Source organism: Narcine bancroftii, chromosome 2 (genome assembly GCF_036971445.1).
Source record: "Narcine bancroftii isolate sNarBan1 chromosome 2, sNarBan1.hap1, whole genome shotgun sequence".
In the NCBI taxonomy this organism is placed as follows: Eukaryota; Metazoa; Chordata; class Chondrichthyes; order Torpediniformes; family Narcinidae; genus Narcine; species Narcine bancroftii.
Genome location: NC_091470.1, coordinates 50,520,120 through 50,533,595, shown reverse-complemented (window position 1 = coordinate 50,533,595; position 13,476 = coordinate 50,520,120). Strand labels below are relative to the sequence as shown.

Sequence of the window (13,476 nt, the reverse complement as noted above, 5' to 3'; positions counted from 1 at the left end):
CGGAATTTGGAGGGGAACCAATCTGTATCCATTCCATAAAATTAGATTAGGTGCATTTGCAAAAATGCATGTTGTATTCATTCATTCCTATCTGGAATATTTATCTCCAAATATACCAAACAATGCAACATTTTCCCCATTCTAGATAATGCAATTATAAATGTCAACCAGAATATCAATATTACATTAGTGGAAAGAATATAAACTTAGAATACTTATGTACAATCAAAAAGAAAGACTGAAATGCCTTGAAGGGTTAAGCAAAAGAAAGGGTGGGATGTGATCTGCTTCTATTTAGGCTATTGAAATACTTGTATTGCCTTGTCATAAAAATTAGTGAACCAGAAATTGTTCTGGGCATCTTAACTGGACTGAAGTCAAATGTGTTTATGTTGTGGTTGTGCCATAGGGATGGATTCACATCAGCTCAGCACTGTATGCTGAATGAGAAGGGGAGGGGACAGCAGTGGAGTAATTAGGCAGCCTCATTTTAGCATTGGTTTCAAATTCTGCTGTGAGCTGGGAATCAGAAACATTTAGCTTCCAGGTAGGAATCAGACTTTAATAACTGTAATCTTGAGCTAAAAACCATGCTTTCATGTCATTCGTTAAGTTACAGTAACAGGGAATTCAGGCACAGAGATGACATGAAAGTGGTCGAAAAATACACAAATTATATTATTATAGCTGAATATCTGTAAGAGGTTGTAAGTGTTTTCTGGGAAAAAAAATTCTGAGCAAAAAAGACGAAGTAAAGACAAAGGAAAATCAAACTGAAAACACATTTTAAATTTTGATTTTAGTGAAATATAAGAAATCCCTCTCACTTTGTCCATTGGTGAAAACTGCTTGCATTAGAATCAGTACTATGTCCAAGGTTAAAGACATATCTCTCAAGATTTTAAAATGGTTCACACATTACAAAGATTTAGACCAGTAAAAATGAGGCCATTGATTGTATTATCATGACCCTGAATCACTCCTGATTGATGCATGCATTTTGCGCACTATGAACACATGCAAACAAGTTGCTACACGAAAACTAAGCACATTTTGATTTAAACATATGTAAAGATTTCTTTTTAACAAAGGAATAGCTAAATGTCAACTGAAAAGTATAATTAGCATGCAGTATACATTTGTTTTACTTAAAAATAACAATCTTTTCACAGATATTTATATACACCTTTAATAACTACTAATATGCTACACATATATCTGTGGTTGTCACATGCATTATTTTATCACACTGTGGGTATAAAATAACTGACCTAGTAGAAGATGGCAAAGATGGCTTTTCCTTTGCAGAAGACCGAATTTATCTATCAAGTAACCAAAAAGAAAGATTGTATTGGAACTCAGCCTACTCGTTAATTTTCTTGCAATATAAATAATTCACCTACTCATTCTTATTGTTAAAAAACTCAGTTTATTTCCTCAAAATTTCTCTGTTGTCTGACTGCCACTCTGCATCATTCAGTACATTAACACTAAAAGGCACATTAGGCTTTGCGCCATTGATAATTCCCAAATACACATTCCACGAAACTTGTTGTGGAATGGTCAGGCTGATCTTAACCTCTACCTGTAGGTGTTTCTCATTCCCAAAAGGGACCAATGATGCCCTACCAAGGCAATGGAAGAAGAGATGCTCAGGATCAACATGCAATGAACATTTCACCATGAAATATTTTTTGTTACTTAACTGTTATCTAAAGTTTCATTAAATTTTCTTCTGTAATATCAAACTTATTCCTAAATATTGCTTCCAGTGCAAGATATTTGCCTACAAAAGTTGAAATACCTTTTTAATTTCAATAGTCCTCATACTCAGCTTAACATCTCTATAAAGCATATACAGTAAAATTCTGTCATCTGGAATTGAAGCAACTGACAGCCTCAAGCAACCGGCAAAAAAAAATAGCGGAAAACGAATAGGTAAAAAATACAGACGTTTAAAACTGGCACGACTTACTATTAGTTCACCAATCCTCACATCACAAAATCTCAAGGTATCGGAAAATTCATTTATCCGGCATTTACCAATCCCCAGAGCTGCCGGATACCAGGGGTTTTACAGTACTTGGATATGATGTTCATTAAGTTCTCCATTACGTGATCAGTTTTTTTTATGAATGAGCAATATTGCTGACAATTTCACTAAAATTAATTTGTCTATTTATTGAACCTATCTATTTACATCAAATCATTTAATTTGCCAATCTTTTCTGAGCAAAACTTCCAATATTCTATCTTTATCCCCACTGGACACATTGAGACTGGCTGAGTTCCTCCAGCACTTGTTTTGTGTTTTTCTTGAATTCTAGGGGGCAGTGAGGTCACAAAACAACCAGGGATACGTGAGAGAGCATCAGACAGTGATGGGTTGAATGGCTCCTAACCTCTCTCTACACTGAAATGTGTCTCCGGTGAGGCAGAAATCAAGACTGCCAGGCTCAGTGAGTGACATTGATGAGCAGTATCTTGTATGCAAGTAAATCATCCAAAAATATTTATATCGATTTATTTTTAAATTATATCTTTATGTGTCTAGCATGTGGTTATTACAGTGTGTGTGTGTGCACACGCACTATGGTCTGGAGAAATGCTGCATCATCAAAGTCGTATACGGACAGTCAGATTAAAGTAAATGAACTTGAATGAAGCTGCCTCATCTCCGTGAAAGGCAAGATGATTGGGTCCTGCTGATATTTCACCCTTTTAATACCTTTCTGGATAGCAACTGGAAGACAGTTACCTGCAATGAAACCAAGTGAAAATCGTGCATTTGGCAATGCGTGATGCTTTGGATAGGTCGCCATCTATGCCCATGGTGCTGTCTCCCTGTCATCTTAGGGAATCTGGATTAATGGGAAATTGGCACATTCCAGACTGCAGGATTATGTGCTGAGGGATGCAGCGAGGCTCAGTGCGGTTAATGCAAGAGTCCTGTGGGGAAGGATCATGATCTAGGATCCCTCTGCTTTTGGACATTGAGGGGCTGAGATTGGTAGGGAAACCCCTTAATCAACTGAAGAGGAAGCAACTCTTGTACCAGTGCTAATATAAATGGTAATATAACTTATAGTAAAGATTGGTCATATCTGTTTTGAGATTATTTTTGATCATTTTTTTTTCCCCCGTCTAATGTTTAGCCCAGTTAATGTGAACTCCACAGGCTGATCTACAAGCACAGACATTGCTACTGGGAGGACCATTTCCAGAACTTGCAAATAATCGCAGGCCATTTGAACACAAAGATGACACAGAGGCATGTAGACCATCTGAATACTGCAAAAAAGGATGACGTTAGTATCTTGGCCCAAAGTCAGATGTGCCTTTCTTTCAATCCAGAGTTTTGGGCATGTGACATGGCAACTAATGCTGATCAATTTGTTTAATCACCTTTTGGAACACGTCCAGATGCTCTCTGTTGAGAGCTGCACTAGCAAGATGAATCTCAGTGTTTACAGGACCACTGGTTTCTAACATGCCACTGGAGCTTTCAATAAATGGTTGAGTACTGAATGCAGCAGTTCATTCTCACAGCAGAGAGGAAGAAAGTTAAAAACTATATGCATTAACTTTACTTCTCCCCATAGAATCACGTCATGAATAATTTAACTTCTCTTATGCTAATTGGATCATGAAAGTATCCTTCTCTTCAGGATCACCACTCTCAGCTTTCACCAGAAACCACCCCGCCCCCTGCCCCCAAACCACTTATCTTTCTACAAAGACACAAAGTGGAACTCTGTTTTATGTGAAATATATTGCAAGAAACAGGCTTGCGATTACGAAATGCCCATGATTCAGTATGAGACATGCTGTGCAGTAAATTTCAACCTGGCAGTCCTATAGCTTGTTCATTCTCAAAATGGGCACTTTACTTTGCCGATCCCCGGCACAATTGTAGTGAGTGAGGCAGTACAAATAATGGGCAGTTATTAACTCGGATCGAGTTTCAGACATGTTCGAGCTGTTTCTTTTGGGGTTTTTTTTTTGCATTGGACTACAAGACAGTTTACCTGACTGGCTGCTCAGAAATTTAATAAGATCTCCTATGGCTTTAACGTGTTCAAAACCAAAAATAACAAACTTGTCTTTTTGTAGCTACTTTCACAACCTCGAGATGTCCAAAAAATCTGACATCCAAAGTCTCTGGCTGATGAACATCACTGTTTTAATTTAGAAAGCAATTTTGCAAAGCATGGTGCCTCAAAGATCAACAGATATTTATTAGGTGGTGTTGGTTAAGGGATAAAAATATTAACGCACATGAGGCCCTCTATGACGGAACGGGCTCTTGAGACGGACTGTCCAACTTTCGACAAGAATATCCAAATGTGTAGCTCAATTAAATTCAATGTCTACAGATGGGAAGGGAGGAAACTGCCAAAAATGAAACATCTGCTATTGTACTGAACAGGGGAAACTCTTAATCTGGTGGTGGGAAGATTGGATTCATTTTGTATCATCACAGCCCAAAGCACACATGACTTAAGCACTTCAAGATGTAACTGTTGCTTTCAATGTTCAAAGTAATTACAGAAAAGTCATCTTACAAATGCAAAATGCACGTCCATGTGGGTTCATCTTAAAAAATCCTAATGCTCCTTTTGATTCTCTCCCACCCCTTGCCCCCTCTCTCAATTTGTTTTTAATTTATATCCTCCTGGGATGTGGGTGTCACTGACAATGTCACCATTTATTGCTTGCATCGATGGTTTACCAGGTTATTTTCAAAGACAGTTATAGGTTAACCACATTGTTATATGGTTGAGTCACATATCGTCCGGGTAACAATTGCAGAATTTCTTTTCTGAAGGACATTTGTTGAACCAAGTGAGTTTTTAACCATTTTTTTGGCTGTAGCCTTAGGTGTCATGATAGGATTTGGATTAATGTCTGCAGATCATTTGACTAAATTTCTGGATATTTATCCAGTAGTATGGCCACAATGTCACCCTACAACCCCCCCCCCCCCCCCACTACGATCCACTTTTAAGATATTCCTTTGTCTACTTTGTAGAAACTTTAAGTCATTTACCTTGCTACCACAATGTGCGATTCAGTGTCATTTAGTTTGATAATGCTCCTGTGAATCATCTTCCAATGTTAGTATAATTAATGGCACCATATGACTATGAATACAGCTCTTAAGGATAAAGATTTGTCCAGAGCTCCTGTCCCTGCCATGTGAATAATGCACAGTACATAATGTGCTAGGTACTTCAAGTATGGTGGCCATCATAGCCACCTGTTTACATGGCTCTGATTGTAGTGAAAGTCACCGTATGGACTTAAGCTCTATTCTGCCATGTTTTGCTGAGTGTTTGGGGAGGGGAGTGGGGAGATGAGGTTTGCAGGTTAGGAAAGCTCAGGGTGGTTCAAGGCACGCAGCTTTTTGTCAGTGGATGACAGGTGAAAAATACCAACAACCTGCCATCTTTGTTATCAGAGACTCAACATTTGACAAGTAAAGCTAATTTCACTGATGTACTGAAAACACTGTTTGGAAATTTGTTTCCACGCATATGTCCAGCCTGAATATTTGAAATGTTGACTTTCTTGGTGGGTGATGAATGCACTAGGTGGCACCAAGATCTAAAGAGTGTGTTCCGAATTACGTCTGAGCAAATGAGTGCCCCAGTTATCAAAGGAAACAAAAGAGGAAGTCAAGCAGTTAGAAAGGGAATGGGGAGGCAAATCAAAGGGGCAGGTGAGATTCACAGATATCTAACTGCAGAAGGGGCATGGGTATTGAGGAAACCACAATTTGGAACTGCTGTGGGTTGAATACTAGGAGGAGATTAAGAGAAACAGGGTGTGGAAAAGAGTAAAGAAAGGATGGTATCAATCTAGCTCATTGTCCCAAGAGGACTGATGACATCAAAGAAGCAGCATCTTATTCACTTGTGAGTTTGATCAATTATACATGTTTGGGAAAGAAACTGGAAAAAAGTAACAAATGTTCATTTTTTCATTCCCCTAAGGTAGCAGTGTTTAGGATTAATTACAGCTCTGCTTGAACTATGGAAAATCTTCTTGCCTGACGCAGAATGCATTCAAACTAAACCTTTTAAGGAATGGGTTGTTTTAATATGTGCTAGTTGATAAACTGGATTATCAATCCTTCGCATGACAGATTCTGCTTTACAGCAATTTCTGCCAATTCTCAGTAGGAGGATTACTCAATTGCTCTGTACAAAATGGCCTAACAAAAATGAGTTAAAACAAAATGTCCCTTTACCACAACCATACACCAATTTTGTCAACATCAATTGCTCTTTGATGCATAGCTAATGATTATCTAGCTCTTTATATCTCACATTTTGATTAAGCGACACATTTTTAAATTAGTACCAAATACTAAACTAGAATGCCAGGATGACATCTAACCAGATATAATTTTTTGACCTTTTTCTCCTATTGTAGTGTGTTGGCCAAGTAAAGTAAAAATGAAATGATTTCACAAAACCAAAAATCTGTGATATGAATTTACAGACACCATTTGATTAAAGTCTCACTTGCGTGCATATAATTATTAATATACTAAGGTAAAACTTCACTGCTTATAAAAACTCAACTTAAAAATGGAGATATAATTCTCCTTCTTGAAGTAATAAAGAATTTAAATCCTGAGAATTTTCCTAACTTAAAAAAAATCATCTAAATGTATATCAATGCTATTTGTCAGACTTTTCCTTTTTTTTCAGTCGTTTGGAAAGTTCATTATTTAATTGCTGTTAACTTCACATCAAATTGGTAGGCAATAATTGGCAATATTAATACACCACAAGTCTTGAAAAATATTACAGGAATGCACCCACAATGCTCTAATTCTTGTAAAAATTTCTTAAACATCCAAACTGAAATTTAATTGACATAATAGAGCAACAAAATAAAGAAAGGATTTCATGCAAGAGTTTCCTGAAGAAAGCATTCATCTATCCACAAGCCTCTGTTATGGAAAAGGGAATTTTGGTCCTCCCAGTACATTGAGAAGCTATTTCTCAAGCAACACTTGAGAACTTGACAGACCCAGTGATGCACATGCAATAGCTATGTAATAACTTGAATTGTACAGCTATGGATGTCACGAGTTTGCTATTAATTGATCAGCAGTGTTGGAATCTTTAATCTGTTTAGAATAAAATCATCACCCTGATTAGGAGGATTAGAAATCTCAAGACGATCTTCATTTCTAACATTCAAAATCAGAGTGAGCCTTGTCTTAAATTATTTATGACATTTTAATAAGAGCAAATATCATATTTTAGTTTAATTCAGTATAGATATAAAGATGTGCTCTTTTACATTAGCTATCTGCTCATTTATATTGAAGCATGATAGCACATAAGATACAACTACAAGTGAATCATTCTATGCCTGTCCACTCTGTGTGCAAGGAAACAATAGGATATGATTTTTAAAAGCATGTAAAATTGATGGTTCAAAATATGAAGCTGAATGTTGTTGTCTTATAAGTGACCTGGATAATGGTGATTGGGTAAAAATAATCATGACACAAATTTTAACAAAACATCTCTCAGAGCCTGTTCAAATTATGTTGATTGAACAACTTCATGAAATTTATTGTTCAATCAGCATAATTTGAACAGGCTATGGGGGATCTGTTATTTTACACTTTAAATTTAAGTGTAATACTTTGCTAATATATTGGAGTGTTCAAGTGGTTCTAAATTATACATTGCCTCTGCAGCAGCTGATGTTCCAGAATATTCCTCTTTGAGAGGGGATTCACCTGTACTGCATGAATACAAAAAGTATTTGTAATGCATGGAAATATTTCCCACCCAGCAAGAAGTAGGCTGAAGTTAAGGAAATCCTTATCTCACACATGCTGAAATTTCCTTAAGTAATCTGGATTGTGAAATCCAGACATAATATCAAATATCAAGCAAAAATGTGCTTGAAGAAGAGATATAGGATCAATAAAAACCAGGACTGCTAGGCTGAGAAACAGCTACTTCTCACAGGTGGTGAGACTGTTGAACAATCCTAAAAACTTGTAAATTATTTTGAAATAATTTTATTTTGGATAGCTCTGCATATACATTTGTGTGTAGGGTGTACTATCTGTCTGTATGTGTGCACTAAAGTGAAATGATGAACAATATTGACTTTTAAATTCTGCTAAATGAGTCCCTATTTAAATTGAATTTGTTTAAGATATGACTATCAGTTGTTTAAAAATTGTTCCTGAGTGTATGTGTGAAAGGCTATTTCATCAGGTTGCATACAATCAGAACTTGACAACCAAGTTTACTTTCTTTTGCCTACAGTATTAGCATTGGCATTGCAACCGTGGCAATGCTAATAACAGTATTAGCATTGCAACCGTGTCTGCCTGTCCCGCATCGGACTTGTCAGCCACAAATGAGCCTGCAGCAGACGTGGACTTTTACCCCCTCCTTAAATCTTCGTCCGCGAAGCCAAGCCAAAGAAGAAGAAGATTAGCATTGGACTGCATTGGAATGCCCTTGTATAGAATATGAAGGGTGTGTCTAGTTTATTAATTGAACAAATAGGCCATCACCGACTTGCTGATTTGATGTTAATTAACCAGACCGCAAACTTGTTAAAATGTGAACATCAGAAGGGACTGAAGCAATTCATTTAGACATCTTTTTTCAACTGGCTGTCAAACCTCAAGATACAACTTTAACCTGCAAACCTCCTGCCACCTCTTTACCTAACGACACAAAAAAAGATAAAGTCTGAAATAAGAAATTTGCTGAATGAACAAACATAACTTGAAATTATACAGAGTATGAGTGTTATTTGTGAGGATATTGTGCATGTTCAAACGTGTTTCAGATGGTAGGGTTCCACATATAATACTTCGAAAGGGTCAGACTTTACCTCAGTGTTAATTACTTGGGTTCGTCAGACAGTTGTACAATATGGAAAAGGGCCCTTTGGTCCCTCCCTATTCATGCTGATCCTTTTGCTCCATATAAACTGCATTTATCCCATTTACCAGCAGTAGGGGTGAAACCTTTCATGGCTTTCTCTTCCTATGCCATATTCTCCAGATATGACAGATTAATTAATCAATCAAAAATACAAAGACTAGATTATCCTTGATTTTGGGAAATAATTGTTCATTTTAGTAAAGAATAATATAGGTGCTGAATTCATTAACAACATTCCAATCTCTTGAAAAGGTAAGAAATTATAAAGTGAAATGATGAACAATATTGACTTTTAAATTCTGCTAAATGAGTCCCTATTTAAATTGAATTTGTTTAAGATATGACTATCAGTTGTTTAAAAATTGTTCCTGAGTGTAAGTGACGGATTAAACAATAGAGGATCTGAATTTTGTACTGACACTATTTCAAAATAGTGATTACTGCATATCACAGGAATATTAGTTTTTCACACAATGGACTAATTGCATGAATAATAATGGGATTGCCCTATTATTTGGTGTGGCAATTATGGAAAAAAAAACATTGTTACTTTGGAGTTGCATTTTCATATTGAATGAATTGTCAGTGATTTAAAATTGCTTTCTTTCATGATGGACATGACTGTTTACTACAAGGTTCTGAGACAGAGATGCTGGCCAGTTACCCTATTGGGCCTGAAATCACTGTTATGTTAAAAAGTAGCTGCAGTTACATTAACAGTATGTCACTGATTGTTGTTCACTGCAATTATCAATATAGTACTCCTTTTTGACACTAGAAAAGAGACCAGGCTATTAAACTTTAGCCAGTTCTGTCAAAGGTATTATCACATGTTCTGAGGGCAAAATTATTGTCCTGTTTAAAGGTATTAATTGTGATGCTTGTTCCATTCTGGTCTAATAGCTTACAGAGGAAGTACTGGAAATGGCAAGGTTGGAGGTCTTTCACAGAAGTCGCCCCTTTCTCAATTACTTGCTCAGTATGAAAACCTGGTGCACAACACTGTCACTCATCTGTTAATGCCTTCCTTTTCCAATGCCCACTAATCATGCGGCATCCTCCATTTATGAAGTCCACCAGATATCTTGGGTCCACCTCAGAAGTCATCATTGCTGGCTCTTACCTTTCCAAGAACCAGTGCACAAATTGACACCATATGGCCTATAGAGAAAGACAGATCTATACTAGATAATTCAGTGAGCATCAGAGCAAGTGGAAAAATAATGACCCAGAAACAGCTCTTTGGAGAGTAGGGGCATCAGTACTGTAACTGCGAAGGATGGATGCTCTCTATGCACCATGAGCTGCTCAATAGATTGGGCCATTTGCCAGGAACTTCTATAGCATTTTGGAGAATATGGCGGAGTCTGCTGCCAATGTGGAGGTTTCTGGCAAGGAGTATTTGTATTTGTTTGTTGGTATTTGTATTTGTTTGTTGCTCTTTGAGCTTGTGGATTAATTGAACGTTGCAGGTGAAACAGTCACCTGTATTGATGGCACATCAGCAATAACTGTCTAGGTCATGGACTGGTTGGAAGTTGAATGAAATGGACGTTCAATGGGATGTTGGTGTGTTTTTAAAATAAAGTTACCTCACTACCATTGTGCTTGCCCCAGAAAATAAATCTAGTTTCCACACCTATTCATGTTCTTTCCTCTGAACTCTCAGCCATTCAGCCAGTTGTTCAGGATGACACAAGAGTGTAGATGTTGGAAACTAGAGCCAAAAAAACAGCACTGGAGGAACTCAACAGACCAGGTAGTGTCCATGGAGGGAAGAGGACAATCAGCATATTGGGTCAAAACCCTGTTTCCATCATTCATGGCAGCTTTTTAATGAGGGCTCAAACAAATGCTTCACTTAATTAAGGTAAAATGTATTTTGGCACTGGATCAAGCCTCAAAATGCAATAAACAGTGAAGAACATTGTATTTGCTTTCTATTGATCAATGATAGTAGGGCAGAAATACACCTACATCTAAATAGATTTTCTTGTTGGGTAGCAGATTAGCCAATGGACAGCTGGTTTGCTGAGTGCCAGGTTGTTAGGCACCAGATCACCATTGTCCTCTCACTCGTAGGTCTCACCCTACTTTGTTTCCTATTTCGATAAACTCTAACGTAAATTTTGAAGGGCCATTGATTTTGCTGGCATTGGAGTCAGTTGATGATTTCAAACTCATTAGCTTTCTTTCCCTCATATTTCTGATGAAAGGCCCTGGATGTGAAACATGCACTGTTTCCCTTTCCACAGATGCTGCCTGACCTGCAGGGTGTTTCCAGCATTTGCTGCTGTTAATTCAGATTTCCGGCATCCACTGTGTTCAATTTCATTTTAACCCCACAGGGGAAAAAACAGGAGTAAAACAGAATAGCAACGTGGAGATGGTTGGAAGAGGGTAAGGTTTCTGACAACCTGAAGATAGCCACCATCTATCGGTGGCATGCTATGGAGTCCAAATTCTGCTGTATTCTACATTCAAAGTGTGGAACAGCACTTCAGCAGAAGAGAACAAAGTGGTGTTGCTCTTAATACATATAACATTACTTACCAGAGATGAATTTCTAAGCAACTCTGTTTCTGAGGGAGAAGGGTGGATGGATGCATTTGTGAAGAGGGGTGTGTTAAGGGAGAAGGGTGTATTTGTTAAACAAGGTCAGAGGTGAAGGTTAGCAACACTGGAACAATTCCATGAATAGGTTAACCTGTAGAAAAAGCTCAAATCCTATTGTTTCCCTCACTTTGTTTTTTATGTTACAAGTTCATCAATCGTGAAATAACAAGAGACCCCAAATTAACCAGTCTGCTAATATCTAAGACTGACAGGCAGAATTTACCCAGTACATGCAGTATGATGGTTGTCTATCAGCACTAGGGACAGTTTTCGCATTCAATCTAACAGCTTTAATTTTGATTTGCTTACTCCCTTAACACCAGTTTTGCTTCCCTGTGAACTCACTACTGCTTTTTTTTTGCCACTTTCTGCACACAGAACTCCATGGCACTAAATGACCCAGGAAAGAGTGATAGAATAAGCAGACGTGAATCATGTATGTAGAAGGTATATCATTGTTGCACAGTGTTGTAATGTTATGCATGTTCAATATTTCTGTGGGTCTCATGAATTTCACACTGTATTTAACTTTGAATGAAGGTGCTCGCTGCTGGAATCCCATGACACTGCAAATGCCTTGTGGGAACTATGTGATTTATGCCTTGCATTAAAAAAAATATTTTGAAATAAATATGAAACAGTAGGCTATTATTATTCCACACATCTGACTATAGAAATACCCCATAAAGTATAAAGCCAGTACTGAATGTGTGACATTTAATGATTCAAATTGTTGTCTTTTTAAGTTTGTCTTGAACTTAATATCAATTTATCGTTCAAGCAGTACAAAAGCAAAACATAAAATGCAAACAGTTTTCTGTGAAATAAAAGTCATGGAAATCCAAATGACCACTGTTACAAATGTATTTCATAAAACTTGACAAGCTTTCAAGACTTGTTTACATTTGAATGCAGCACACTTAGAATGACTTAAATGAACTTATAACCACTGTACAATACTGGTCGAAAACTTTTGATTTCTCATTGATTTGCAAATGAGAAGCCCATGAAACACTTTTTGAATCTATTCCTTGTAAGCTACTACAAATTATTTTATGAACTTAGGCACAAGAGTTGTGATGTATATTGAAGTACTCTTCTAACAGGTCCAAATTCTTTGATGCTGTGATTTACATAATAAACTTTCAACAAACTTAGGCTGATTGAATGGTATAGTGTTGAGGGAATGCCTGTGACTTTTAAAGCTGTATTCCCCTGAACATGAATAATGATTACACACATGCCTGCACACATGCACAATGCACAGACCCATGAGTCAGCCAGAGCTCTCTCTCCCTCTACCTCTAACATGCCTGCACACATGCACACACTCATGAGTCAGTCACAGCTCTCTCTCTCTCTCTCTCTACCTCTATCTAACACACACACACACACACACACACACACACACACACACACACACACACACACACACACACACACACACACACACACACACACACACACAGACAGAGTCAACCCACCACCCCAGGGCTATCTCTTTCATCCTCCAACCTGCATCTTACCACCATAACTCAGCAAACCCACTGCAACCAGACAGTTTTGAATTTCAGCCGGGACCTGAGCGACCTGTTAATGAAACTGCATAAGGGTAAAAATCTACAGTGTTGAGTTATGCCTGTGTTGCAAGCAGACTTGGAGTCAAAACGCTTCAAGCGTTAACATAATTGCAAGAATGTGAAAAATGAAGCATCAAGCTCCTGAGCAAAGCAAAAGGTCAAATCCAAGCCTCTCACAACCCTGCTCTGTGGAAGATGGCCTCATTTTACTATTTAATCTCCCTCATGCTCTGTTGTCTCCATAATTTTTTTAACCTATTAAAAAAAATTGCAATTAACTTAAAAAAAATTGCACTCTGTCTTCAATGAGTGACATTCACTAGCATTCCATGTTAAAA

The 13,476-nt window shown here is 37.5% G+C and overlaps 1 protein-coding gene across 4 annotated transcripts in view; it reads right to left on the bottom strand.

The window, feature by feature from the left end:
• meis2a (Meis homeobox 2a) overlaps positions 1-13,476 on the bottom strand; it is a 118,775-nt gene that overhangs the window by 90,522 nt on the left and 14,777 nt on the right. For 2 of the 4 annotated variants that reach the window (XM_069916644.1, XM_069916645.1), the window contains exon 8: positions 1,272-1,322. The exons of the other annotated variants lie outside the window; for them this stretch is intronic. In XM_069916644.1, coding sequence (XP_069772745.1) covers positions 1,272-1,322 — 51 coding nt within the window. The remainder of the gene's footprint in view (positions 1-1,271; positions 1,323-13,476) is intronic. 4 annotated transcript variants of the gene reach the window in all.